General features: G+C 54.8%; 9 protein-coding genes across 9 annotated transcripts; 3 read left to right on the plus strand and 6 right to left on the minus strand.

Moving 5' to 3' along the window:
• Positions 1-878: 878 nt before the first annotated feature.
• AYL99_10140 (hypothetical protein) lies at positions 879-3,002 on the plus strand (the record flags this gene model as incomplete). The annotated part of the gene is made up of 4 exons (XM_018841646.1): positions 879-1,065; positions 1,152-1,261; positions 1,336-1,598; positions 1,649-3,002. 4 exons carry the CDS (start codon positions 879-881, stop codon positions 3,000-3,002), a joined length of 1,914 nt encoding a protein of 637 aa, XP_018689355.1.
• Positions 3,003-3,315: 313 nt separating this feature from the next.
• AYL99_10141 (hypothetical protein) lies at positions 3,316-3,969 on the minus strand (the record flags this gene model as incomplete). The annotated part of the gene is made up of 1 exon (XM_018841647.1): positions 3,316-3,969. The coding sequence occupies one exon, from the start codon at positions 3,967-3,969 to the stop codon at positions 3,316-3,318; it is 654 nt and encodes a 217-aa protein (XP_018689356.1).
• Positions 3,970-5,579: 1,610 nt separating this feature from the next.
• Positions 5,580-6,416, minus strand: AYL99_10142 (hypothetical protein; the record flags this gene model as incomplete). The annotated part of the gene is made up of 1 exon (XM_018841648.1): positions 5,580-6,416. The coding sequence occupies one exon, from the start codon at positions 6,414-6,416 to the stop codon at positions 5,580-5,582; it is 837 nt and encodes a 278-aa protein (XP_018689357.1).
• A 1,282-nt stretch (positions 6,417-7,698) lies between these two features.
• Positions 7,699-8,562, minus strand: AYL99_10143 (hypothetical protein; the record flags this gene model as incomplete). Its single annotated transcript, XM_018841649.1, has 3 exons — positions 7,699-8,199; positions 8,280-8,295; positions 8,387-8,562. 3 exons carry the CDS (start codon positions 8,560-8,562, stop codon positions 7,699-7,701), a joined length of 693 nt encoding a protein of 230 aa, XP_018689358.1.
• Positions 8,563-9,285: 723 nt separating this feature from the next.
• Positions 9,286-10,654, plus strand: AYL99_10144 (hypothetical protein; the record flags this gene model as incomplete). Its single annotated transcript, XM_018841650.1, has 4 exons — positions 9,286-9,384; positions 9,445-9,756; positions 9,818-10,416; positions 10,519-10,654. The coding sequence occupies 4 exons, from the start codon at positions 9,286-9,288 to the stop codon at positions 10,652-10,654; spliced, it is 1,146 nt and encodes a 381-aa protein (XP_018689359.1).
• A 1,091-nt stretch (positions 10,655-11,745) lies between these two features.
• On the plus strand, positions 11,746-13,752 carry AYL99_10145 (hypothetical protein; the record flags this gene model as incomplete). Its single annotated transcript, XM_018841651.1, has 4 exons — positions 11,746-11,866; positions 11,995-12,249; positions 12,338-13,145; positions 13,347-13,752. The coding sequence occupies 4 exons, from the start codon at positions 11,746-11,748 to the stop codon at positions 13,750-13,752; spliced, it is 1,590 nt and encodes a 529-aa protein (XP_018689360.1).
• A 654-nt stretch (positions 13,753-14,406) lies between these two features.
• On the minus strand, positions 14,407-15,174 carry AYL99_10146 (hypothetical protein; the record flags this gene model as incomplete). Its single annotated transcript, XM_018841652.1, has 1 exon — positions 14,407-15,174. The coding sequence occupies one exon, from the start codon at positions 15,172-15,174 to the stop codon at positions 14,407-14,409; it is 768 nt and encodes a 255-aa protein (XP_018689361.1).
• Positions 15,175-16,753: 1,579 nt separating this feature from the next.
• Positions 16,754-20,969, minus strand: AYL99_10147 (hypothetical protein; the record flags this gene model as incomplete). Its single annotated transcript, XM_018841653.1, has 2 exons — positions 16,754-20,436; positions 20,492-20,969. The coding sequence occupies 2 exons, from the start codon at positions 20,967-20,969 to the stop codon at positions 16,754-16,756; spliced, it is 4,161 nt and encodes a 1,386-aa protein (XP_018689362.1).
• Positions 20,970-21,994: 1,025 nt separating this feature from the next.
• AYL99_10148 (hypothetical protein) lies at positions 21,995-25,690 on the minus strand (the record flags this gene model as incomplete). The annotated part of the gene is made up of 5 exons (XM_018841654.1): positions 21,995-24,961; positions 25,011-25,168; positions 25,222-25,254; positions 25,311-25,348; positions 25,401-25,690. 5 exons carry the CDS (start codon positions 25,688-25,690, stop codon positions 21,995-21,997), a joined length of 3,486 nt encoding a protein of 1,161 aa, XP_018689363.1.
• Positions 25,691-27,274: the final 1,584 nt, after the last annotated feature.

Consider the following 27,274-nt stretch of genomic DNA (forward strand, 5'->3'; position numbering starts at 1 on the left):
CAGCTGGGGCCATAGATCTGTGGCTTGCCCTGAAAAAGCGACTGTTTTTCATTTTACGACGGACCAGCATCCTTCTGCATTTTGAAAAGTGGTAGCTAGACAAATAACAGAGCAATTACCAAACCCCTACAGCAGAGCTGCTTCCTGTGTGCAGTGCACGCAGCGATATTTCAGCCACTGATTTCCTTGATTCGAACCGAAATGCCTGTTCGTTGATTGGTTTGGTCACGACTCCGCGTTTTGTTCTATCTGTCGCCACTCTTCTGCGACAACTTCCATTTGCAAAGTCATTGCTGAGGAACGCAGCCGTTGGTCTAACCTAGGATATGGGTAGGGAAGATAAATGCTGCTTACCTCGTATTTAGTCATAAGCTGTCAGAACAGCGGTGGTATTGAGTAGCTTTGTAGCCACATTGGGCTCCTGGTGTATTTTGTGGCGTCTCACTGCACTGCATATTTCAGTGGTTCTCATCAAGGCGTTGGCTCGGCTGCTGGCCGTGACTGGTCCGCATTATCCATCTTCGTCAAGGTGTATTGTGAAAGTGCCTATTGATGAAGAGGTGCAGTAAGGAGAGCCCGTCTGCCTCCAAAAAAAAAACAGTGGGACACACATTCTCCCGAAACCTGCGCTCGCGAACTGAGGGGAAGCACTTCCGGTAACATATTATATGTATCTCCAAAAGCAGCGGCATCTATAGCCAAGTTTGCTCCTTTCCTTTCGTTGGATCTCCCGTCTTGTCTCGTGATAAGAGTCTCGAAACCACGCCCTGCCGGAGTCGCAAATTCGTATCTAGAGGATCTCAGCTGTGGCGTGGCATCACAGAGCTCAACACAACCCGCCATGTCAACGAGATTGTGGTCATTGACGCTCGGCCAACATGGACGGGGAAGAGTGCGGGACATGTGGCTCAACGGAGTTTTACGATGAGGACGGCAGGATCTTCTGTGCGAATGGGCACGATCAAGGTCTGGGCCTCGCGACCGCCGAGGACGACGCCGACTTCGGGCGGCAGGGCACCATCGTCAGGAAGAAGGAAGACAAAAAGAAGCAAAAGATATCCAGAGGTGTGTCATTGGCGCTTCACCTCATCAACCGGGAGTATGCAACTGTTCAGTCCCATTCTGGCCCGCTGACCATCCAGCTTAAATAGTGCTTCGAGGGCCCCGGGCTTATCAACTCTTCCTCCAAGCATGGCAGTTCATCCTGTGGAAGCAATGCTATGCGCTGGTCCATCAGAAAGGATTGCCGGCGGAGTTATGGGTAAGCTACGCAATGAACTCTTATTTTGTGGATTTGCATCTTTGTTGCGTTTTCTTTTAACAGCGATGACCCAGGCAATCGTCCGAGACTTGTGGACGTTGTGGCTTTCGAAGCTGGAACATCGGCTCAGCGACAGCCTCGCAGATGCCGGTGACAAGGCAACGGCGACAGCAAGCTCTGGCGACGAAACGGACCCCAATCTCGATGCTGGTGAGGAGCGTGATCGCGAAGGGGACAAATCGGCACACAGCTATCCTACGCTTGTGGACACGATAGCCCTGAACTACTTGGGCATTGTCATGCTAAGGAGGCCGATCAGACTGGCCAAAGTCTTGAAGTAAGTCCGCTTTGAAATGGTGAGCGTTTACTCACCCGTGCCTCGTATAGATGGATACTTCAAGAAGAGGTCCCGTTCATCCGGGCTATCAGATATGTCCCTCAGGATATGAAGGACAGACTGCCCGGAGAGTACCACCAAGCCTTGGATACATTACGGCTCTTGGAGCCCGATGACCTTCAAAAAGCTGTCTATCATCGTGCACGATGGTACGACGCCTCGTTCGGGATGGTGATGCCACCGATCAACCAAAATCTGTTTCTACTTGGCTATGTCCGCCAACTCGCTCTGCCGCTCGAGATCTACAGCGCCGCCCGTCGGCTCAACACCATCACCAAGTACGACTTCTGCTACACTGGTGCTACAAACTCGTCGCGTCCAATAAGGCGTCAGCCAACAGCGTACCCAGAGAGCCAGCTCATCTCTCTCGTCGTCATTGCCACCAAGCTTCTCTTCCCCTTCGACTCCGCGGATGTGAAGCGCTATCCACAAGACCCCAATGATCCAGCAACATTGCAAATGAATTGGCCGTCCTGGCTGGAAGCGAAGACCGAGTTCGACCAGCAGGGTGAAGCTGGAGAAGACGCCGACCTCCTGAAACCAGGATCAGAGGTCCATGTGACAGACAACGACATCCTCGACATGACCGACCGACAACTGGACCAGTACATGGATTGGTACCAGAAAATGTGGATCGCCGGCAAACATACCTCGCCCGCCGATCAAGCGCCAGAACAAACCATTGAGAAAGATATTCTCGACATGTTCCCACTCCACGAGGTCCCCGAGCACCCGAGAACACTGGTCTCGAATGCGAACGCCGAGCAAGAAGAACAGTCACGACTGAGCGGGCGAATCATGCAGGTCCAATCCTCCCTGACGACGCGCCGGGCCATTACGGTGGACGAAGAACGCGAGCGCGGTCTGGACGTGCTGCGCCCGGGGTCTCGATACCCGCGATTCCCCAAAGTCGACGACCTCGACCGGGCGGCGGCGGGCGACGGTGCCGTCGTGAAGACGTTCCACGAAGAAGCGGCCGCGGCCGCCTGTCTGAGCGTCAAGGCCCTGTTGCTGGCGGTGAATCGGACCGAGGAGAAAATCGAACGGTGGCTCGTGGATCGGAGGAGGGCCGAGGTGTTTGGCGAGGAATTGGAGCAGGGTCAGGGCGAAGACGAAGACAGCGCGGACGACCACGACGACCACGACCGGGATGCTGCTGGTGAAGACATGGATTTCATCCCCGAGACGAGCCCGCCCGGGAAACTGGCGAGAGAGATGGAGGGCTTGGGAATTGGGCAGTCACCCGACGTGGAGGAGGACCACGACGATGGTAATGATGATGATGATGTCGAAGGGGTTGTCGACATGGAGATGATGCTTCACTCGTCATCACTCGGAGCCTGAGTCTCTCAGAGGCAGATGGTCATGAAGAAATGCATTCCTGGATGTACATTGGGGATATATCGCTTTATCGTCATTCGTGAAAGCAGCTTGCGCACCTGTACAGCCTGTCAACCTATCAATTGTACTTTGTACAACGTTGGTCGGGGGGTGCCTCCAAGTTCGAGTTCGTGCCTCCCTCCATCTTCCTTCATTGAGCCGTAAAGCCGGCCAGCAGCATACATATACATATGCATATGCATGTGCTGTGTGTCTTGTACCTTTTGCCCCGTGTCGCACCGCATTCCGTTCTAACTCTGTCACCCAGCCTTGTTTGCTAGACCTTTTCCACCTCGCCCCCCTTCTCCGCCCACTCGATCCAGCTGCCGGGGAACTCAGCGATCTTGCCGCCGAACGCCGCCTGTCCCGCCAGCGCCGCGGCCGCGCGACTCCTCACCCCGGCGCGGCAGTAGAAGATGACCTCGTCGCGGGCCGTGGGCTTCTCCCAGCCGAAGCGCTCCTCGAACTCCTCGGCGCCCAGGAAGAAGCCGTCGGCGGCGGACTTGATGGGCAGGTTGTGGGCGCCAGGGATCTTGCCCGTCGACTTCAGCTCGGAGGGCTCGCGCACGTCGATGATGATGCGGTTCGGCGCCGGGTGCGCGGCCAGACTCTGAATGTCATTGAAGGTGTATAGTGTCGATGACGGCGGTTGGGCCGCGCCGGAAGATGAGGAGGAGGAGGTGTTTTCTTCCTTGCGGGCGACTAACGTCGTGGTGAAATGCCGCCGGGGCTGTCGTAGACGGGGTATGGAGAGGGCGCAGGCTTGGGATCGGTGGGAGAGAGGCTGGAGCTGTGTCGAGGCGAGACGACTCTGTTGCGGGCCTGTTGGGCGGATTGTTCTCGCGGAGCAGGAGGAGGAGGAAGCTCGTTTAGATGCTGCGAATGTGCGAAGACATTGCTGTAACGACGAAGCTGGTGGTTTGAATGCCATTATTGTCCGTGGACCCGTGAGATAGAGCTCAATGGAAAACGACGACCTGGGCAAGAAGGGATTGGTCTAAGAGAAGAAGGATTGATTGTTCGAGCCTATCGATGTTCAGTATGGGAGTTTTTTCTCTCTCTCCTCGCTTCGCCCCACCATCTGGGGTACAGCTTCCGTTCCGTAGTTATTAATATCTTGGGGGAATCCTCGGTCCCAGTGGCGGCGAGCCGCCTTTGATGCTACGGCAGAGCATGAGATCAGTTTGGCAGTTATCAAAAGCTGTTTTCTCTGTACCTCGTACTCTGCGTCTACGGCCGGAAATCCAGGTCTTGATATCCTTCTGCTAAGAGAGCGCCCAACTGGTTTTCGGCGTCTACAGACGGGCTCGTCATATACTCAAGTGCGAATTACAGCTTCACCGATGCCATCGTCCACGCGTACTCGATGCTGGGCAAGAAGAGCCAGCGGTGCTGCGAGAGCAACCCGGACAACATATGGGGTCTCAACCCGTCGCAGCGATTGGTGCTGAACGCCCTAGTGAAGCCGCTCAAAGACCGTGCAGGCTTCCAGCCTCAGCAGCGTCGCTTGCTGCTGGAAAACAATGATCCACGGGACGCCTTCCCCCGTGCCCCATGCATTCTGGGACAATCCGCCCACTCTCAATGACGGTGTCAACAATCGATTCAGCATGGTTCCGGAATTTCTCACTTGTTTTCCACACTTGTGCATCTGAGGAGAGCTGAAATGACGTAGTTTTCATGGTCAAATTGGGAGCAGGGTCAGGTTGGAGGAGGCCCAAACAAAATGCCGGGGGGTAAGAATTTGTGACTGCCCATGTTGAGTTAGGGCATCCATTCAGCGCCGACCACGGTTTTGTGTACCCTGAGGGTGCCCTACCATTGCCTGACAGCTACAATCCCACGCTGTACCTTCGTCCGGAATGGCTGCCTGATCAGGTCCGGCGTGAAAGTGATACGGTTGATAGCTTCAACATCGCATCCCGCAACCTCCTTTCTCTTGCCTTTCCACCTGCAAGGCGCAACACGCTGAATACTAAATACTATATGATCCCAACTCACGACTACTTCCTTGATTGCGCATCTAGTGAAGGTCTGTATGCTGTGACCCCATATTCTGCGACTCACTAGGTTGAGAAATTGCATCAGGATCAGAAGACAACAAACCCTCAGAAACCGCTTCAAACGATGGCCGATCGAAACTCGGGCAGCTCCATTAAGTCTGAAGATTATACTGATCCAGTCGTCGAGACTGCCCAAGTTGGTATAATAGTAGACCCAGAGACGCTTCAACAACTTTCCTCATCCGCACAAGCGGCACATGACAAGCGACTTGATAAGGCTAGACGGTCCTTGGCGGATGCAGCGAAAGAGATAACAAAGGAAGAAGCCAGTATGGCAGGTTCAAGACAGTCAAATACGCAAAAGCCGGTTGTGCCGAAGGAGGGCGGTGACCCTAAACAATGAGATTCAGATTGGCGAGGATCGAAATGAAGTCGTGGCCTCAGATCTCCATGCCTGCCCATTTCAAGGAAATTGCTCAATAATATCTCATCGATGCTGCCGTTCACGAGATCATTGCCATTAGATATGAATCCGTGGTTATGGCGATTCCTCGAATGCTTCACGCAACTTCTTGTCATACTCTGCCTTGTGGTTGGCCTTTTCGTTCACGAATGTATGAGCCTGTCTTGCCCAGTATGGGTAGGCATAGAGGCAAAATTGGTCGTCTTCATGGTGAAGTCGAGAGTAGAGCGGTTGGATCCTCTCGTAAAAGACCGGGTGAAGACCCGTCGGGCTTCGCATGGCAAGCACATACCAGAACGTGCCAAGGTCCCAGCTCATATTCATAATGGAAGAAAGTTGAAGGCCGTCTCTATCGTGAAGTAGTGCCTGATTCTTTTTCTCCTCTTCTTCGAAGGCCAGCATGAATTCTTCACGGAGTTTGTTATATGCATCGACCTCCACTTGATCCACAGCTCGGTTTGTGAGCCACAGCGGTGGCTGCATGAATTCGACTGGAAGTATAGCAGTCCATTCGAGGTCAATGTGACACATAATATTCCAATTCTGATCAACAATCAGGTTATGACGGTTCATGTCTGTTAGGAGCATAACAAATGGTCCGTGATTCAGACTTCGCCGGAAAAGGTCGGGGCGCACCGCCCTCAACATGGTGAGGGCGGCCATTTGAGAGACCCCGTCGCCAATGTCGTTCACAGCGTTGGGTTGGTGTCGCAGGCGGTTATCATGACAGTTAAGCAGGTCATCGACGTAGGAGCCAACCGTATAGTAGGTGCGATTCCTGGGAACATCCAGTGGAATGCCCTCACTCTCCAAATCTTGAATCTCTAATGTAAGGGGGCGGTTCGCCAACTGCAAAAAGCCATCATCATCAATGATCAGGGATCCAATGCGAGGGAAAGGAACCTGCGCCATTTTTAACATTGTCTGCGCCATTCCACGGAACAAGTTCTTTCGGAGTTGAGGGTCCGTCTGGCCTGTTTCCCAGGTTTCGGACAATCTCTGTCCTCTGGTCTCGTCAATGTATTCAAGGAGAAGATACGGGCTCATTCCCTTCCAACCGCCGCTTTGATGTGGGGCGAATTGCGAAGGTAGAGGACGACCGAGCCAGGACAACAAGCAACATTTGAGGAAGTGGAAGGCACGGGCATAGAAGGGGCGGTGTTCAATTGCAGTAAACTGCCAAGACCAGGTAAGCAGAAGACATAAGATCGAACATATTGATCACATACACACTGGCCAGTACCAAGACCGAATCCGTAGAGGCGAGGAATCGGTATGTTTGGACATTGCTGATGCATCCATGCATAGGTTGCGGCCTCACATCGAACCTTCTCGTCGCTGTTTCCAGAGCAAAAGGTGCCTTCACCTATTCGATAAGGGAACGGAAACCGCATCAGAACGCGCTTCGAATCATCGACTACCACAGGAACACATAGATTGAAGGCTCCTTGCATCCATTCTTTGTGGCTGGCAACCCGACATCGTGAGGAAGAATGGAGACCAAGATGGTGCGCAACTCGGTCCCGAATGAGGCTCTGATTGCGAAATATGAAGTTGTAGAAACGTTGAATACGGTCAGGATAGGTAAGTTGGTGAAGGATATTTGTCTCCCTGGTTTTGGCGTCCTCGTAGGTGACCTTCTCTCCTAAGAGGATGCGGGTGGCCAGCATAGAATCGAGTGGTGTGCCGATCGAAAGAGAACCCTTTCGCGCTACACGGAGAAGTATGAAGAATATTGCTTCAAAGGCGAGGGAAGTCAACTAAATACGTTTCCCATGATCATGGGAAGAGCCTCCTTTTCTACATGGCTCAAAGGGTAAGGCGCAGTTGGAAGACTTGGCGCACTAGTGCTCCTTTGGACGATTTATATCACGTGAAAGGGGGAATCTGGGGTTCCCGCTCTCTTACGCTTCCGGCTTGGTCAGTTGCCCGTCTTCTCCCTGCTCCCCTTCCGTGCATTCCCCTTCTTGTCTGTCTCCGTAACGGGGCCCATTTGAGATCGGGGAATATTCCGTCATCCTCGATACAAAGGGGACTAGGTGGAGAAAGTGCGGTAGTGGCCGTGGCGCGTCAGCCGGCGTCATCGTTGTATGTATCGTCGTCGATCGGGACCGGCTGGATTTGTGCGCCTCCATTAGATGAAATCGAAAAGCGGCGTGGTTGCGGTGAGTGGCCCGCGAGCCTCGACTAGTTTTCACAATGCTTTGGCCGCCAAGGTGATTGAGTGGCATAACATGGTCAGGTCGCCTATATGGAGCGGAGGATTGAAGGTATCTGGTCTCGTCTGGCCTCCAGCGACGACTCCGCCGACCTGCCATGGCATTCTCGGTCGATCATTCCGTTCTTGCCGATCTCCCAGATGCCACTGAACATGCCGCCTTTCCAATCCTTGAACATCGTGTTTGATGGGTTTCAAGATGCGATCTCCAAAGGCTACGTCAGCTTCGAGCAAGCTGAGACTTCTCTGAAGTTGTTTCGGGGTGAGGCTCGTGACTTCCCCTTCGTCCTGATCGACCCGACCACGGGATTGGACATTTTCCGCCGCAGAAGACCATTTCTTCTCCTCTGAATCCCCACCGTTGCGGCGCAGTGGAACCTTGCACTTCAGGCGAAACTCGAAGCCGAACTTTGGGAGTCGTTGAGTCGAAGACTGATTGTGGAGAGCGAGAAGAGTCTGGATCTCCTGCCGGGGCTTCTAGTCTATCTGAACTGGAGTGACTGGTCAGCGTTGTGGCCAAGGGATCCCCCGAACCAACTAATTGGGCGAATAGGTACCACTTTCAGTTTGATCCTGCACGTCAAATATTGTATCAGCTCGTGCAGATGGCCAACTCCCTCGCTCTTGATCTATGCTTGGAAAAAAACTCCTGCAACTCTTGTACCAGAACTGAGGACCAAGCCACTCCTGGCGCTTGAGGAAATCGAAGGACGAAGGGCTCTTCTTGGGTGCTAGCCCATCATGGTATATTTCGGCCACTCGACACAGGAGCTTACTGGAATGCTTGGAAGCGGCCAGAGGATACTTGGACCATTTCTTGTCTGTGCCAACAGCTGCCATCCTCAAATTCACCACGCCTGATCTCCTGAGGTTGCTCTACGCTCTTCTCGTTCTCGGAAGATTCTCTACCAGCGTTGATGGCCCCTTGCTGGATGCCAATCTCCGACACTACCTTGAATCTCTTGCGGCAAGTTTCGAGAGGCCCTGGCCACCATTTACAGCCCGTCCGACCACTATCTCGTGTACTTGGGTCGCCTTGTTTGGGATACGCCAGCTTTGGCAAGCGCACCTCCCACCATCCATGAAGACTCGTTCACTCCGAAACTCACCCGCATGGATACGAGGGCTCTGCCCTTAAGGGTGTGACTGCTGTTTGGATATCCCCGGGGCCTGGTCATGTTGTCCAGACGTCAAATCTGCCTGGCACAAACCCCCTGCAAGCCCGAACCCTGGAGAGGCCTTTATCGGGTGAATCCGGCTCGAATCTAATCTCCATAGGGACTGGGCACGATGAATGGTGTTTCTGGTAATATCAAACATGTAATATGCAAGAGGTTAGTGCGAAACTCCGAAGGTGCTTCCGATTGGATCGCGAGAAAGATCGTCGCCGGCCCATGAAACACATCTGGCACATTCAACATCATCGTTGATCTTCATCACTACAACAACCCCCAGATGCGAATTCAACCACGCCAATCCGGACTCCTTCAGGTCTTCCGAACCTCGTTTTACTGCTTCTCATATCGAGTGCGATATACCACAACTTCGGGATTTTCCAGAAATATGGGGCACACCCTTAGTCGCCACGGGCCACTGGCCCAGTCATTCTTTATCCCCAAGCCTCCACTCTCGGAGAAAAACCTACCAGACCAAACTGGAAAAGTACGTCCACCATGACGCCCTCGCAGGAAGATTGTGTCCTAACCCGGAGTGCCCGAACAGGTGTGTATCGTGACCGGAGGAAATGCTGGGGTTGGGTTTGAAGTCTGCAAAATTCTGTATGAACACAATGCGACGGTCTACCTGGCTGGACGCTCGGAGGAGAAGTGCAAGCAAGCGATCTCGTCCATCGTCGAGTCCATCGGTGCAAAGACGAAACCGAAGGGAGCGCTCAGATTTCTGAAGCTCGATCTCGCCGATTTGGCCACAATCAAAGCCAGTGCCGAAGAGTTTCTCCGTCAAGAGACCAGACTGGACTGGCTCTGTAACAATGCAGGAGTCATGTTGGCGCCGGCCGGGTCTCAAGGTGCTCAGGTTCGTTGAGCCTTCCTGTTTGAACCATCGCTGCCGAACTAACATTCGCGCGTGTGTCAAGGGCCACGAACTGCACATGGTCACCAACTGTCTGGGTCATTGGCTCTTCACCCACTTCCTCCACCCAATCCTCAGTTCCACCGCAGCAGGCTCACCGCCACACACGGTCCGGGTGTCGTGGGCGGGGTCTGTGGTAATCGACCTGTACTCACCCAAACACGGCATATCCTTGGACACCGACGGTGTCCCAGCTCTCCCTCTTTCCGACCCCCAAAAGTTGTATGCCATCAGCAAAGCGGGCAATCTGTTCTACGCTTCAGAATATGGCAAACGATCCAGGACCCAAGGTCCAAGTATTGTCAGCACGTGCTTCAACCCGGGCAACCTTCGCACCGAGTTGCAACGTTATGTGTCACCCACGCGCAAGATGTTCCAGAATCTGGTTTTGTACCCGGCCATTTTCGGGGCATACACGGAACTATTCTCTGGGTTTTCGAGAGAAGTGACCACTGAACAGAACGGTTGTTACATCGGGCCCTGGGGCCGCGTGCTGGATGTCAGGGCCGATGTTCGGGCGAGCTGCAAGAGCGTGGAAGAAGGCGGCAATGGAATTGCCAAAGCGTTTTGGGAATGGAGTGACAGGGAATGTCGGCCGTACATGTAAAGCTCGACTTGGGTGTTGGGTGTGGGCAGCTTCAGCCTCCAGAAACCAATCGCAATGAAGGTGTCTGCTCTTTGCAGACCAAGCTGATGTTGACATAGGTGTGAGAACGAATGCCCGTACGGCCAGGACGGCGACACAGAGGTCGACCTGACAGAAAGCATGAAGTGCTTCATACGAAGATGGAGTACACCCGACACCCTCAGCACGGCCCAGTTTCGGGGGACGATAGCCTGATGGCCCGACTCGTGCTCTGCATTACGCGTGCCACCAATGTACAAACGACCTATGTCGAGGGTATCTTACAGGAGAGAGCGCGTGCCAAGGGTACTGTGCATCATATATCAGCGCCACGGCTGACGAGCCTTGCTCTCTAATCTCACCGAGGCAAGATCTTTCTGTGGACAGGGCGTCTGCTCTGTTTCTGACAAGATATCGTACAGCGACTGGAGCCCATGAGTCACTGCAGGATAGATGCAGCGCCTATCCCTAGCATCCAATCGTCCTATACTATCTGGATTTACGTTGTGTGGCCATGACTGAGGCGTCATGAGTCAGCTACAGGGTATCATAAGCTTACATTCGATTGCCTCTTGTCCCGCCAGACCTCGGGCCCCAGGGCGTTCATCTATAGCATCCATCCACTGATCCCTAAAGGCCTTACACCCATTCACGTTCTTCTAATCACCAATCTAGCAGCGAACAGCACACACCCGAGGTTCTGGGAGTATATAGTCCCGGAAACAGCCCGGTTCAGCCCTTTCCTAAAAGCCAACGCCCCCCAGCTTTTCGGGATAACCCCCCGGACAGGTACACAGTAGAGTTTCCCTAGACTCCTTGACCCTTTGCAGTTTCTCCAACGCCGAGGCAGGCGGTGAATTGGACCATGAGCGGACGCGAGCCCAGGAGAGTCAGTTTCCGACCTTGCTGCAAGATCTGCGACTTTTCCCACTGTTCATCGCCGTTGCTGCTGGAGAGACGTACAATGCCCAGAGGGAATCCCCCCGGAATGGAGACTATACCGAAATGACATCGGTGTATTGACCCAGATCTCCCCTGGAGACACTAACAGACTTTGTTATGGTGCGGAGACGGTGCGCTACGGACGCATGGCTTACCGAAGACTCCAATAGGACGCCTGGATGAAGAGGGGCCCGGCTGAGGAAGCACAGCAAGGCAAGAACCCTAAGCTAGGAAAGGGGAGCGACTGTTGACGTCGGCTCTCATCTGCGAGGAAGCCAAAGCATATATATAACCGAGCAAGACATGCTTTCTTCAGAGCATCTCGTCCGAAGCCAACCAGCAACAATATCAACCAAAGCATCAAGATGGTCTCGTTACTCGTCACGGCGAGCACCGTTGTCCTCTTGCTGGTGGGCATCTTGATCCAGCAATACTCCAACCGTCCGAGAATCCCTCCTAACGCCAAACTACCCCCAGGTCCAAAGGGTACGTCTCCTCTCTAGAATGCCATGTGTTGTCCCCCGGATCTCCCTGTCCATATTCATCCTCCTCCCCTCCAAGGGAATCGATTCTTTGTTCCATGCATCGTCTCTGACCCAGCCACCACGCAACAGGCAAGCCGATCGTGGGCAATCTCCTCGACATCCCGCCAAAGCACTCGTGGCTAAAGTTCAAGGCCTGGGCCGATGAGTATGGCCCACTCTACCGCATCTCCATCTTCGGCCGGAACCTCGTCATCGTGTCGACCGAGAAGATCGCCAACGACCTCCTGCGGGAGCGGGGCAACCTGTACTCGTCGCGAGAACAGCTGCCCATGGCGGCGAGGCTGATGTCGCAGAACCTGAGGCCGCTATTCTTGCCGTATGGAGGTCAGTAGCCCATTCCACTGGTGCCCATGGGTCACCCTTCGTTATCCTAGGCCATGCTGTACGCTGATGCGAAATATGACGCCAACAGACCTGTGGCGCCGCGGCCGCAAAGTGATGCACAACATGACCATGCATGCGTCGGCCACGTCGTACCAGCCGGTCCAAATCTACGAGTCGGAGCGGCTGCTGTGCGACCTGCTGCGGACGCCGGACAAGTACGAGCAGCTGTTTGAGCGGTACGCGGCAGCCGTGGTGATGCGGCTGTGCTACGGCAAGACCGTGGACACGGGCGACGAGGCATACGTGCGCGACATCCTACAGATCGTGCATACGGTGGAGCGCGTTGCGTCGCCGGGCGCCTACCTGGTCGACACGTTCCCGGCGCTGCTGTGGCTCCCGGCGTGGCTGGCGCCGTTCAAGCGTGAGGCGGCGCGGCTGCACGCGTTCGAGATCAAGGTCTTCCGGGGTTTGTTGCTGGAGGTCCGAGACCAGATGCAGGCCGGAAAGGGCCCCCGGTGCTTCTCCCGGACGTTCCTCGAGCGCCAGGCCGAGTTCGGGCTCTCGGACGACGAGGGCGCGTACGTGATCGGCACGCTGTTCGAGGCCGGCGCCGGCACCACCGCGGCGGCCATGATGTCGTTCGTGCTGTGCATGTGCCACCACCCGGAATGGCAGACCAAAATCCAGCAGGAGGTCGACGCCGTGGTCGGGGGCGATGATGGCCGCGTGCCCGACTTCCGCGACATCCCTCAGCTGCCCACCTGTCGCGCCGTCATCAAGGAGGTGCTGCGCTGGAGACCGGTCACGGCCGGCGGCGTGCCACACGAGCTGATCAAGGATGATGTGTACGATGGGTATTTCCTGCCGGCGGGGACCAACGTGCACGCGAACCAGTGGTGAGTGCGATATAATACATGCGGGACCTGTTTGTTTCGAGAGTTCTTTCCCCCCCCCTCTCTCTCCCCTCTCTCTCTCCCGGAAGGACCACAAGTCACAAGCTCCCTCCCCCTTCAAGGATCTATCTATCTCCCACAACTGATCCCCTGTCCCCCTGTCCCCCCTAGACTAACGAACTAACTGACTGATCTACCTGCCAGGGCCATCCACCGCGACCCGGACCTCTACCCGGACCCGGAAACCTTCAACCCGGCGCGCTGGCTCTCGCCGGCCTTCCCGACCACGTACCGCGAGCCGCTGACCAAGTTCCCCAACCTGCAGAACTACTCGTGCTTCGGGTTCGGGCGCCGCATCTGCCCGGGCATGAACATCGCCGAGAACTCGCTGCACCTGCTGGTGGCGCGCATCGCGTGGGCCGCGCACATCACCCCCCGTGCAGGCCAGCCGCCGCCGCCGCTGTACGACTACACCGCCGGCTTCAACGTGCAGCCCCGCCCCTTTGCGTTTGACCTCAAGCCGCGCAGTCCACAGAGGGCCGCGCGCGTGGAACAGGTCTGGGAGGCCGGACGGCGGAGGGATCCCTTGGACGAGGTGTATACTTTGTAATGCTATGCTATGCTATGCTATGCTATGCTGTGCTATGTCATGTTATGCTCCTTCACAAAAGGAGAGACGGTCGAAGCATGAAGGACAGACAAGAACATATCTGACATGTGATGTTGGATGGATTACTGTATTACACGGTACGTATGACACGATACTACGCCGACATCTATCTACCTATCCATCCACAGAACGAGACCGATCAGCAAGACCTACATAGACATCTATTTTCTTTGTCCTTGCACAGCCCGTCCGAAGAATCTGTTAGTTATATATGATCCTCAATCCGCAATCTTCAACCCCCAATCCCCCGAGGATCTCTTGGGCGCTGGTTGTCTACGCACAACCGACATATGAGATATACATGATGGACGGAGTGTTGGTCATTCAATCTAATCCAATGCAATTCCATCCCACGGCCAGCCCCAACCCCTTTCGTCGTCCATCTGGTCCCCTTTCTCCGTCCCCGTCCCCGTCCCCGTCTCCCTCTTCTCTTTATCCTTCTTCAAGGAGTCGCTATCGATCATCCATCCCATCAACATCCCCATCCTCACTGCCATTTTCTACCTCCGGACCGTGGACGGTTAACCCTTTCCCCCTGCCTTTTCCTCCCCTTCTTCCTTCCATATCTTCTTCCCCCTTACCCCCCTCTCCTCCTTAAGGAACGTCCTCCCCCGCACTGCGCCTCAGAAACGCAACCGTCTCTTCAATCCGACTGAGAAACGGACTGTGCCCACACCCCGGGAGGCTCTCGGTCCGGGGATCCGCGCCGTCCTCGCGCATGCGGGCCACTATGGCCTGCTGGGTGGGGAACTTGATGGCTCTGTCGTCCTCGACGAGGAGGTAGTGTACGCGCACGCCGGGGGCGGTGTACGCGGTGAACGACGAAGCGTCGAGCAGGGCGCGCGAGCTCATAGGACCCAGCTGCGCCGCCCACCGCGCGGCCTCGTCGCTCGGGAGGTCGTGGAAGAACAAGTCCGCCGGCGGGGGATCGAAGAGGTCCGGCAGCTGGGGCGGCTCGCGGCCCTCCACCGCCGCCAGCGTCATGCCCGCCGGCAGCACGAACGACGTCAGCGCCGCGAGGCCCACGACCCCCGTCTTGTGGCCGGCGGCTTCGCGAGTCGGTTTTTCAAGGCCCCGGATGGCTCCTGAGGAGGGCAGTCCGCCATAGCTGTGGGGTACGACGATCACGTCTGCCGCAGCGCCGTCCTCGCACTCCAGTTCCGCCAGGATGGCCTCCCGCACGATTGCGATGTCCGCCTGGTGGTCCGGCACGACTTCATCGGGCAGCTTGTCGACCGACGGCAGCGCGGGGGCCACCGTCCGGTACCCGTGCTGGTTCAGGGCCTTCATCAGTGGCTCGAAGTGTGCCGGGCGGTGCCAGGCGCCGTGGACGATGACGAAGGTGGGCTTGGACTTGGACATGGTTTCTTCGTCCCTTCGATGAGCCTCCGGTGGGTGGGTCAATGGGTTGATACGCTGCTGGAGTGTCGGAGGATGTAAGTGTTGATATGTGTGTCGAGGATGACAAGTCCACTCTCGTCAGGGTCAGTCAGCTTGGTCTTCGGTTGATCATCCGTCACACCAATCAATGTATGTATGTACACAGTGTAAATGTATCATCGATAGCCTCTTTATTTCTTTTTTCTGATCCCTGTTTGATTGGTTTTTTGATTGATTTTATTTTTGATTTCAGCTTACCTTTCTGTTCTCTCCGTCGATCCTTCTCAGAGCATCCCGTTTCACGTGGTAGGCAGGGTGGGCCAATGATAATATGACAGAGGCGGTAAGAGGACGCTCGAGAACGAGAGAGAACGAGAGAGGACGGGGGCCCTGGAGCAGCACTATCACTAGCACCGGGACCGGCACCGGCACCAGCACTAATACCAACACTGGCAGTAGCAACAAGAGCAGCAGAAGGAGCCAAAAGGAGGAGGAGGACGAGCAGGGAAGAAGCAAGGAAGGAAGTGGTGGCAATGGTCAAGTCAGCACTGACTGAATCCCACAACCTTCCCCATACCTACCGAATCACTGAGTGAGTGAGTCAGTCCCTCATCCATATACATATATATATATATATATATATGTATATATTATATACTCGGTGTGTGCGTCTGTGTACACCAGGTATGTACATATATACCCCATACCATACCATACCATACCATACCATACCATACCATACCGACACCCGATAGATGATGGGGTAATAATAGGTATCCACGCGGAAGTACCGACCGAATGTGGTACTTATACTGTACTCCGTACATAATATGTAGGTAGGGACACCCTCACAATAATTACAACAACAACAACAACAATAATAATCATCATGTACATAATTACGGCGTAAAGTACATACATACATAGCTCGTACACTAGCCCCCGGGTTTGTGCACAACCTCGTTCTCACTCACCCACCAACCACGACGCTCAACCTTTCCCTACATAGGGGTGTGTAACAGACAAAGATGATGAGATCCGTGATGATTAATATCATAAATAAGTGGCGATGGGGGGCTGATCCATCCCTCGACGCATGGAAATCGAAAAGTACCCGTAAAAGGAAAATCCCTCCTCCCACAACCGGGGGGGGCGTGAGATTTTCGTGGGACGAGTAACTCGGTGTATCACGGTCTCCCTCCCTTAACTAGCCCTTTTGGTACTGGCATGTCCTCCGTTTCAGCTAGGGTTTCTGTCTCCTCCCCATACGATACGAGTGAAGAACAGACAGACACGCATGTTACCACAAAGAATAAAACGCTTTTCCCATTCAAATCACGACAACAAAGAGTCTCGCTGTCTCGCTGCATCTGGTGCTCATCTATGTGGTCGTTTCGCCTGCGCCAAATCCCTTCGATAAGCTTTACATGGCCCGCGCCCCGTGCTTTTGTGTTCCCATTTCTCTAAAGTCGTGCCCATTGAACATGATCCGTTAGTCGTGACACTTCCCCCCCGGCCCCCAAACCCCCGGAGTCCCTCCTCGGAATCGGGAACAATCTGTTCATGTGAGCCGCATGTTATCACTGGCCCCCTTGGCCGGCCCCTCCCCCTCCCCCTCCCCCTCTCCCGTTTCCGCGTCCACAAACTGTTCCCCCGACGTGGTCGCAAAGCTTTGTTTCCGACTCGAATCGGGCGACCTGAACCGTTCATCCCATTCCTCTCCATGCGCCGAGGAAGCGGTGTCGGCCGTCCCGAGCGTTACGGGCGCCCTGTCGTCAATCGCCTCTTCATTGGCCCGCTCGGCCTTTCTCAACTTCAGCCTCTCCTCGTTCGACATGTGCTGCCATTCGGAAGACATAGTGATGACACTGGCCTTCTTGCCATGCAGAATGAAACTGCCGGCACCTCGCTTCAACTCCTCAGCTTCACCGTCGTCCGTCGCAGCCAAACTAGAGCCCGATTCCTTACCCTTCTTATGGCGATGAACACTAGGGGACTGGTGAAGCGGATGGTGGTGATGATGATGGTTATGATGGGGCTCGCGCAAGCTGCGCTGGAGGCTTCGGCGGACACTACCGCCCTGGGGCGAAGGCTCGGCCGCACCACCAATCATGGCGCCGACGCGGTCCCTCTCCGACTCGCTGGTGTCGGGCCTCTTCTCGCGGGCGACATTACCGTCCACATGCATCAGCCCGGCTTCACGTAACACCCGCTCCTCAGAGTCATCCGCCCCCCGTGTGAGCCGGTCTCTATCTCGGCTGTGACGAGAACTGGTGGTAGACACTTGGTGTGACAGACTGTGTGAATCATGAATACTTTCGTGCCTCGACAAGGACGGCTCGGCTGACAAAGAGGGGCTTGTGGTCAAGGGGAGATCGGACGTGCTCAAGTCGGTTCGCGTGCTCACGTTCTCCGGCGTCTTGAGCTTATCGATGATGTTGGACGGCCTCGAGGAGGTAGCACTGATCGGTGACAAGGTGACGTGGCTCGTGTCGGTGATGGTTCTCCCGAGGTCTGCCTGGCCCGTCCTCAGAGGGGTGGTCTTCTGGGGCGTCAGGATCGTCGACGCCTTGGGAGCAGGGAACGCCGTGGACCCCTCCTCTTCGAGGTCCTTGAAGAGAATGTCTCGGTGGGTTCTCGTTCGCCATAGTTCGACCCTGGTCCATTTCAATTTGGCCGACATCCGCCCGGCAGCCAGCACGAGGAATTCACGCGTCTTCTGCTGGATTGGGAGCAGGATGAGCAGGTGCCGCGCATTGCGGAGGAGGTGGTCGAGTTCCTTTTGCGCCACCGCAATCCGCTCGTCGAAATCGCTGATTTTCTCATTGATCAGTTGCCGCCGGTAGAACATGATCTCCCACGCCATCTGAGCGTCGACTTTCTTGTCCTTCTGCATGGTATCCCCGCTCTTGGTGGAAATCTCTGAGTCCTTTCGAAGAAGATGACGGCCTTCGTAGTTAGATCCTAGCAGCCCGCGCATCCTCACACCGGCGGTGCGGAAAGTGGCTGCGTAGTTGAGCTTCCCGATCCAGTCGTTCATCTCGACCTCGCTGTTAGCCAGGAAGATTTCCTCGAAACCTCCGTGCTTGATAAAGACAAAGGCGTTTTTGTGTTTCTTGTAGCTCGAATCCAACAACGCCACTGCATCATCCATCGACATCAGCGCGTCAGGCTCAAACAAGGTCAGTGGCGGTTTGAAGACCAGAGGAGCAGATCGATTGGTCGATTTGGAGTGGGCATCATGTTGCGCGATCAGCTTCTTGACCCATCCGACATCCTTGAAGAAGTAGAGCTTCGAATCGGTCAGGATCGCGCCCCATTCCTGCCACGGCCGTTTGGCTTTCTTCTTCTTCGGGTCCTTGCGCCACAACAATCCCACTTTGGCAACCTTGATACTGACCAGGCCCGCTTGCGCTTCGCCAGGATTGCTAATGGTGGCTTGGGATAGAAAAGCGTCCGGCCTCGATCTCGCAGATACAATCTGCAGCACGGCTGAGTTGACAAAGGCCTTGTGATGATGTTCCGTTTCGAGCACACCGGCCGTCCCAGTGGAACAATAACAATCCTCCGTATCCATGACATCTTTCAGAGACGGCCGCAAGACGTCCAGCTTATTGTCCAAAATCAAAGTGTATGGGTCGACAGGACCACGAAGGCTTTCGAGGCTCCTAGTCTTGATCAAGCTCCTCTTTGGCTTGGGCGCCGACAGACGGTGGCTGTTGACGGCGACCTCGTCTTCGAAGTGGATGAAGGGCGTGTAGCACACGTTGTCGTAGAAGCAGTCGAGGATATCACTGGAGATCTGGACGGGACCCTGTTGGGTATTCTTGACGTAATCCTGTTTCTGCATCTTCCGCTTGTTGTTCTTGTTGTGCGTGTCCGAGTGAAGGAGAAGGATGGAGAACGCAACGAAGGCTGCTTCGTCAGTCGAGGAGAAGATTCCGGGGTTACATTCATAGTATCTGTCCGCAAACCCGGCCAGCAGTCGATCGATCTGTTGCGTTTCCTTGGGCAGCTCTACCTCCATCAACATTTTCCGGATCGCCATGTCAATGGAATCACCAAAATAGGAAAAACCACGCATGTACTTGCGCAAACACGTTTTGGAGAAGTCGTCTGCGCTCTTGCAGAGAATTGTTGCCATCGCGCTCCTCGGAACTGCGGCTTCGAGTTTTTCCAAGTAACTGGCCGGCGTATCGCCATCCTCTCGTTTGGGATACACACGCTCCGGTTCCGGCTCTCGAGGAATGTGTAGAGAGTTGGATTTGGAGCCTGGCGTTCCTGGGACCGAGCCGCCACCGGGGCGCGTGGGTGGTGCAGAATTCTGCCGGAGTCTGTGGGGAAGAGACAATAGGTCGCCAAAGCTCCTTCTGCCACTCGTCGATGTCGACGTACGCGTCGATGCTGGCTGAGGAAGCGCGTCAGATAACCTCTCAGTCGACTTTCCCAGCGAACTGAGGGTCGAAGATCTTCCTCTCCCGGACACTCGCGGAGGAACCAGTGTCACTGATGGCGTTGATTGACCAGAGTGGGTTGACCAATTGGAGTCTTGCCGGATGATGGTGGCTCCCGGCGACCCAAACGGAGCATTGGTAAGTGCCACGGCAGAATGCGTGGGCGAAGGAACTGCAGAACCATGTCGACTTGGCTCAGTATCGAACCTGACCGCCGTGTTTGATCTCCTACTCGGCGACATTGATTTCCTCCCGAACAGGGAGTCCTGGGGGGTGTGTGAGGTCGTGGTTCGGCCAGAGGCGGGTGCTGCAAACTTTTCCGGCAGCGGAAACAGTGGACCTTTGTTCTTCTTCCGCCTCTTGAGTTTGAAGAAGGTGGTGGTGGTAGAGATGGTGTGCGTGGTGGTGGTGGTCTTTGCGTAGACATGGTGGTCGCCAGAACTGTCATCTGATCGAGACGATTCCGACAGTCTCGTAATGGGGATCGCTAGTGAGGATGAAGATTCGTCGCCGTATGCAGGTGGCTCCCCGCTAGAATGGCCAGTCTTCGGTCGCGGGAGGCGCTCAAAGGAGGTGGATTCTTTGAGCATCCCAGGCTTCGCCAAGCTCCCCTTCTCATCCTGCCCGTCTTCCGTCGCTGTGCCTTTCAAAGGGTCTAGGATAGTCCGCCTAAAGCTGTGACTCTTCCGGAAAGGACTCGGCGCTCGGGTGAACAGTCTTCGCTTGGATGGTTTCTGGGTAGGCTCGTCAAATTCGTTTGTTGTCGGCGCGGTTGTGATGATCGTGGGCGCTGTACGGCAAGAAATTAGCCACCAACTCAGATACATATCAGAGAGGGTACATACGTGGGACCTCATTCATAGGACTGGTCTCCTCATTCTTAAATCTGGTAGACAGTTGGGGGTCTGACGCATGCCTCATTCCCAAAAGCGACAGCCTTTGCGGCATGGGCAACGGACCAGAACCAAGGTTGTTTCGGAGCCCATTTGTTCCGTCGCCTTCAATCTGTGTAGATGATCTGGTTGTCGGAGTGCTGGCGCTCTTTGGCAGGTCACGTTGGGGGGAGGGTTCATCAGGCTGAGCGGAGGGCAGGTCGGTGGAAAGTCCTTCGAGATCCTGTGTCAAAAATGGAGGGAAGGGTTCTTCGTTTGTCCGCGACAGACTCAAACTCAGTCTCTTCAACGAGCTACCACGGCTGCGGGTACGAGTGGGCGGCACATTGCTGCTGACCGATGTCGAGGGGGAATCTTCGATGATACTGCTGTGTCTCCGGTGAGGAGGACCTGAGGCAGGTTTCGACGGCAGCAGAGTCCGTAACGGCATGGCAAAAGATGTGAACGAGACCGTAGTTAGACCATGGCGAACACAATGGCTGCAGCGACTGGTATCGTGCAGAGGAGACAGAGGTCGTAGGGACGGGAAGGCTGTCGGACAACGGACAACTGCGTGTGCGTGCGTGTACAAGGGGAGAGTAGATTTAGAAAATTGCCTTGCTTAGACGGGAGGCCCCGAATCCTCAGTCAGCAGGCCGGCTGTGACTGTGAGATGGGTGGGATGCAGAAGGTCTTGGACCCGGAAATGCAAGAGACAGGAAGTAGCGAGTGAAGTGAGTGCACAAAGTCCGCTGTGGTGTCGTTCTTGGAGGAACAGTATGTAGATGTGAGATAAAGTTGGCATGAAAATGCACTATAGTCGTGGTGTTCTTGGAACAGTTGGAGGAAGACATGGGTTGTCGGAGTTGGAGGTTCACGATCGCATTCCGGCGCGGCCAGCAGGAGCCCAGGTGTCCCGGGTGCCAATAGGCGTGTGGTGCTAACCAGGGACCCCCCCTTTCCCCCTTAGGCCCCTCTAAGCCATTGGGCCAATCACCATGCCCTGTCGGCCAGTGGCTAGGCGTTCCTCCCTGGTCACGGAGCAGTGCTTCCCCTCGCTTTCCTCAATCCAGGCAGAGCTACTGTACCTACAAGTGCTGCCACGTGCGTCGTCTCTCAGGTGAATTGTTCGAGCCTCCCAAACTCACCAGCCCCCTTGAATTTTGATAAGGACTAAAGGATGGGGTCATGCAGAAGCACGGGCATACATACTGCAAGACCCCCGTGTCCTTGTCCAAACCCGGGGTAGCATCGATAGGAACGGCAGAAGTCATTATCATTATTCTTCAACCTGCCTCTCGCCTGTCCTTGGCCATTTGAGGAAGGAGCTGCTATACTTTTGGACCTTCTTATCATTCTATGCAACCCCGGATAAATGCACTGTGCAAGGTGTGAACTCCCAACGAACTCCCGATGCCAAAAAAAATCACCCGCCTGCCATGCAAAAATTACCCATGATACCCCTCCGATAGCCGTCTAGCGATACTCATGGCTACTGGCGGGCCCATAATACCCGCTGAATCTCGCATTGTACGTCTGATTCGACTGCTGATGCTGCATCTGTTGCAGTTGCTGTGCCTGGGCTTGAGCTTGCTGTTGATACTGCCAGCTCGGCTGATTCGACCAGGCTTGCTGCGGCTGTTGCGGCACGCCGCCGCCCCAGTTCGCAGGTGCTTGGGCGTTCATCCATTGCCCACTTGGTCGACCGTCAACGGGCGAGTTGTAAGCGGGGTATTGCTGCATCCCGTAGGTGCGTTCCGCCGCCTGCCTCTGCGCAATGGCCTCTCGGACCATATGACCAGCGACCCCCTCCTTAATGTTTCTTCTTTCCTGCTCCCGTGCTTCAATCGCTCCGATCAGCCCGACTGATGGGTCTGGCGTCTTGCTTCGGTCAATCACCTGAATCAGCGGACCACCTGTCATCTTTGCAACATGTTCCTGCTCCCTGGCCGATAAGTGCGATGCTGGATCGACCAACAATGAATGCCTTGAGCTGGATCGGGGCATTGAATCTCTTTTTTTCTGCAGTTTGTTCGGGGACTGCTCAACCTTACTGTAGGAAACGCTGCGATGGGGAACATAACCATGTGGAACCCTTGCGGCGACAGCACGTTGTTGGACGAACTCTTCAGCCGTCAAGCCTCCCATAGAATTGTGCCTTGCCAAGGTCGTTCCTGGGTGCCAAGCATAGCTCGAGGACCGGGAGTGAGTACCTCTGGGGCTGTTCCTCTCCGCCAATGGGGATCTTTGCCCGTCGCTAGGAGTCAAGTGGGCTGGAGAGCCTCGCTCTTCCTGGGGAGATCTGGTCAAAGGGGTTGAGGGTGCCGTCAGGGGCCGGTCAAATGGCGACTGCCGTCCCGTGATTCCAGACGCGGTCGGAGGGCGACTATGCCCCGGAGTCAAGCTTGGTGTAAAAGTCATGCCGAAGTCCACGACAGGTATATCGATTTTTGTCGAGTCTTGTTGGACATTACTGGACAGTTGAGGGTCGCCGACGGTTTTCAGGACGCCCGTCCTGGTCCTTCTGTTGAAGACAGGACGGTCATCGTTCTCGGGAAGGCTGTCATAGTCCGGTGAACTGCTCGGCTCCCTGTCATAGCTGGAGGCTGAGTACTTGGACATGCTGTCGGGCGATTGAGCACGGTTTGATGGCGCCAGAAATGTTGTGGTTGTCGTCGGAACTGGCTTTCGGTGGATTGCTTTTGAGGCTATTGGCTGTTCGATAGGAATTCGAGGATGTTCTGGTCTGACATCAGCAGGGTTTTGCATATAAGCACCTTCTGCTACCACTTCTTGAGACACAGGTTGATTAGCAGATATTTCTTCGTCGCGAGGGGTCTCATTTACCCCTCGAGGCCCCTGATTCTCGCCTTGTCGGCCATTATTCCACGCCACCAACGCTGCATGCCCCGCCGCCCCACCGCTCGCGAGTTTATTCACATCGACAATCTGAGACAATGTTCCATTTGACATGCGACTTTTCTCACGCCTCAAGTCCGGTCGGGCGTCAGGTCGCCTCTGTGGCACGTCACTGTGTTGATGCTGCATATCTGGAGGGGCCACCACTGGTGCAGGCGGTGTGGCTTCCCTCACATCTTCTTGAATATCTTCCGGATGCGTCCGCGGTCCTTGACCGTCACTGTCCGAGCTGTACCGGCTGTCTACGATTTCGGCTTCACCGTGTACCATGTTGTTCCTGAATGGGGTTCGATGAGCGGGAGGAGCTGGAGGAGGCTGGATAGGCTCCATGTCGCTGTATTCGGCGGACAATCTGGATGAGTTGTAGTTTTCGTGTTGGCGACGATTCTGCGTCGGTGACATGTACGCCATGGATTCCGATACAGATCTCGAATGGTGGGTCTGGCCCGGTGAAAGATATGCGATGTTCGCTGGCGCTGTGACGGATTTCTTGGGGGAGGCGAACACTGCATCGGTGGATTGGTTGTGCTGGTGTCGAGAAGGCGGCGTCGAACGGACCGACTCGGCATCGTCGTAGTGCACAGCTTGCCTCGATTCCGAAAACACTCGCCTGTTGTCCAAGTTGCTGCTCGGCCGTCCCTGCGCAGTCATTGACATCCGCTTGGCGGTTGCCTCTTTCAACTGTCTACGCCATTCGCGTTCGCTCCACTTTTCACTCCCTGGAGAATGGATTAATGCTGCAACGTCAATGATATCCAGATAGCCGTATCTCCTGTCTCGTGGCATCGCGAACATGAGGCCTCGGGTGTCCCATGTGTCGGCGATCAATCGCTGAGGGCGGCCATAAAGGTGGAAGATGTCGTAAACTGGGAAAAGCCAACGAAGCATCATCTCAAAGCCTGAGACCGCGGGGTGGACCTCGGGCATTACGAAAACGAAGCCTTCAGTTTTCGATTCGGGTTTTGAGTGTATCGTGATTCGGCCTTCGACCTTGACCAGGGTGGACTGGTCGATCAGCGGTTTCGACTGAGGATAAATAGCGTATGCCGAATATGCATCGGTAATGGTCGCTATAGGTAGGGCTTTTTTAGTCTTCTTCGTATCATAAAATTTGATGACCCCCTTGGGCAAGGCGGGTCGATCGTATGCTGATTTTTTCTTCAAAGACTTGTTCGTCCTTTGCCATTCTTTCTCATCGGGTGGTTCTATTACACACCAGCATCGTCTCCATGGAGTGCCGGCGCCAAATCGAACACGGGCCCAGTCTTCCACCTTGAATTTCGTCCGTTCCATGATCGTACGGATGTTGTTCAAGGACTTTCCTTTGCCGGCAATGAGAGAGCCCGTGTATAATTCCTGGAGCGAAGCATGTTCAAACATTGAGAGTCTTATACCAGCCGTCCATTGTGTTAGAGAATGCAGCGAGTTAAAATGCAGCAGATACCGGTTTTTGCCCGCCGTGGATATTGACAGCACATTCTGTAGAGGCTGGATGTCGGGATTTCGTGTAGGGAGGGTCTCGATCTGCCAGGAACTCAGAATCAGGCCGCTCACGAGGATCAGTGTATCGTACCATCTTAATGGAGGCATCTGCCAGGTTGATAAATGTCGGAGCGACTTCTCCATCTTGACCCGCCGCGTCCAACGCAGCTGCGTCCCAAAGTGAAAGAACAGTGCCCACGAGTTGAGCGAAACATTCAGTCCATGTGCGATCCGCGTTTGGCCTTCCATCTTCAAATACGTTACTCAATCTGCAAGGAACACAAAAGATCTGCAGCACTCACGAGTGTCAAGATCATTCAATTTGAGAAAATAGCCTGCAGGGGAGGATCAGCATCGGGACCTGTTGATCCTACAAGGGAGCAATAAGAACCTTCTTGATATAGCTTGTTGCCGTGACTCGAGAGGAAGCTAGTGGGAACGTCAGCACTAGGATCTCATATAACCAGGCCCCCAGGCGCACCTGAACACTGGTTTCAACTCCTCGATGTGGTTCTCTCTTTCCAACTCCATCGACGGAGGCGTGTACACCATGGATGCCGGCCGGGACGCAACCCGGTCTGTCCGAGGGGCGGTTCGAGGGGTCTCAGTGGGCGTTGGTGAGTCCTGGTAGCGTGCCGGTGACGGTAAGTCCTTGTCGACGATTTGGGTCTGACCGGTGGGAGAGGACTTGGTGAGGGAAGGAATGGAGATGGTCGAGTTGCTGAACGCCGCAGCCTTGAGGCTCTCGGAGAGGTTGCGAAGGCGGCCCATGTTGACAATGTTGTCGGTGTTTACCCTGATGGAACTTGCACCTGCCGCTCAGGCCCAGAAGGAAGGAAGGGACGAAGCGGACCGTGCAGGGTGCGATTTACAACAAGTACCTGTTGTTCTCACCAGCACACATCCGTGTTTGCGTCGGTCGTCGTCGGAGAAAGACAAAAGGTACTGTTCAGCTTGCCATGCTAAGGTGTCGGCCCAAGAGGAACGAGTTCGGCAGGTAATGGCAGGCCGGGTTGTGGCAGTGCAGGTGGTCACTGGTCACAGGCGTGTACAAGATACACGCAACGAGTGAACGGAAAGACAGCTGCGTTGAACAAGCAGTCCAATAGACAAAACGAGGGAGTTTTAAATTAGGAAGTGGAAACAACAACAGGGAGGTGTACTACTACTTGGGAGCTGGCAGATCTGGTGCGCAGGTAATGTGGTGTGGTGGGTGGTATCCCGTCTCGCCGTCCGTGTCGCAGTGGCTCAACTTTTTCTGCTTTGCTTTTGGACGTTGTTTAACTAAACCCTCAGTTAAGTGGACACCTAGAGAGCCCCTCCAGAACCGAGACGTACCTCGCCAGGCGGTTCTCACCACGATGCGACCGGCCACTTCGCTCAAACTAGAACAGAATCAGGCAAAATCCAAGCCATCCAGATCTGCTAGAAAGCCACACAGCGTCACTCCTCTGCCAGACTTCCCTGTTTCGTTTGGACGAGGCGTCGTCTTGCCGTTGGTTGATGACGTCTCTATTCACCTAAACTCTTTCGTCGAAGCTACGCCAGGCCAATTTGGAGATCCAGAGCCTCTCGTCCACTTATCGTCCAAGGTCAAGCTACATCATGAAATCATCCACCAGGGAGATTGAGCCGAGTTTCTTAGCTTCCCTCGCTTTCCCTTGTCTGCCCGTACGGCATCATAGCGATGCGCCTGACAGCGCCTGGCGAAGTGGCTTGCGTGGCCTTCGGAGCCAAGCACCCCGGAATCTGCTCAGTCTTTGACGATTTGACTCCATCGACCTGCACTCGGCTCGGCAGGTGGATGATAGTAATAATACAAAAAGAAGAAAAATGCTCCATTCAATCCTTCCTCTTTAGTTGACGAGTAGTCCGATTGACACCTCCGTTTACTACTGCGTACTGGAAAAGCCGGCACAAGAACCCCTAGCCAGTCGTTCCGGTCGACCCCTAACCCATGAAGTTTTGACGGGGCGCACCCAAGGACTCGGCAGGGTGAGATATACGTGTCTCGGCACCCACCGGCGAGACATGCATGACCTCCTGTGTCTCCTGCATGTAGGAGTCGTAGAAGCGACCTCGACTCCGCGTCCAAGGCCTTCCTTCAGGGTGGAGCTTTCGTTTGGTTTGTGGACTGAATCCGACGTCGCCCTCGCATCACGAATATGGGAGCAAATGTTATTGGAAAGTACACAAGCGGAAATAATTAAATTCGCCCTGCATATGGCGTGGCCTAAAAGTTGACCTCCTCATTTGCGTGAAAGCTAGTAGTACAGTGATTTAACCGTTTCTCGATGATCTGAAGCATCCCTCTAGGACAATCCTCAACTCCGTGGAATGTTCTGTGCCTCGATC

The sequence above is a fragment of the Fonsecaea erecta genome, assembly GCF_001651985.1.
Source record: "Fonsecaea erecta strain CBS 125763 chromosome Unknown Scaff10, whole genome shotgun sequence".
Lineage (NCBI taxonomy): Eukaryota > Fungi > Ascomycota > Eurotiomycetes > Chaetothyriales > Herpotrichiellaceae > Fonsecaea > Fonsecaea erecta.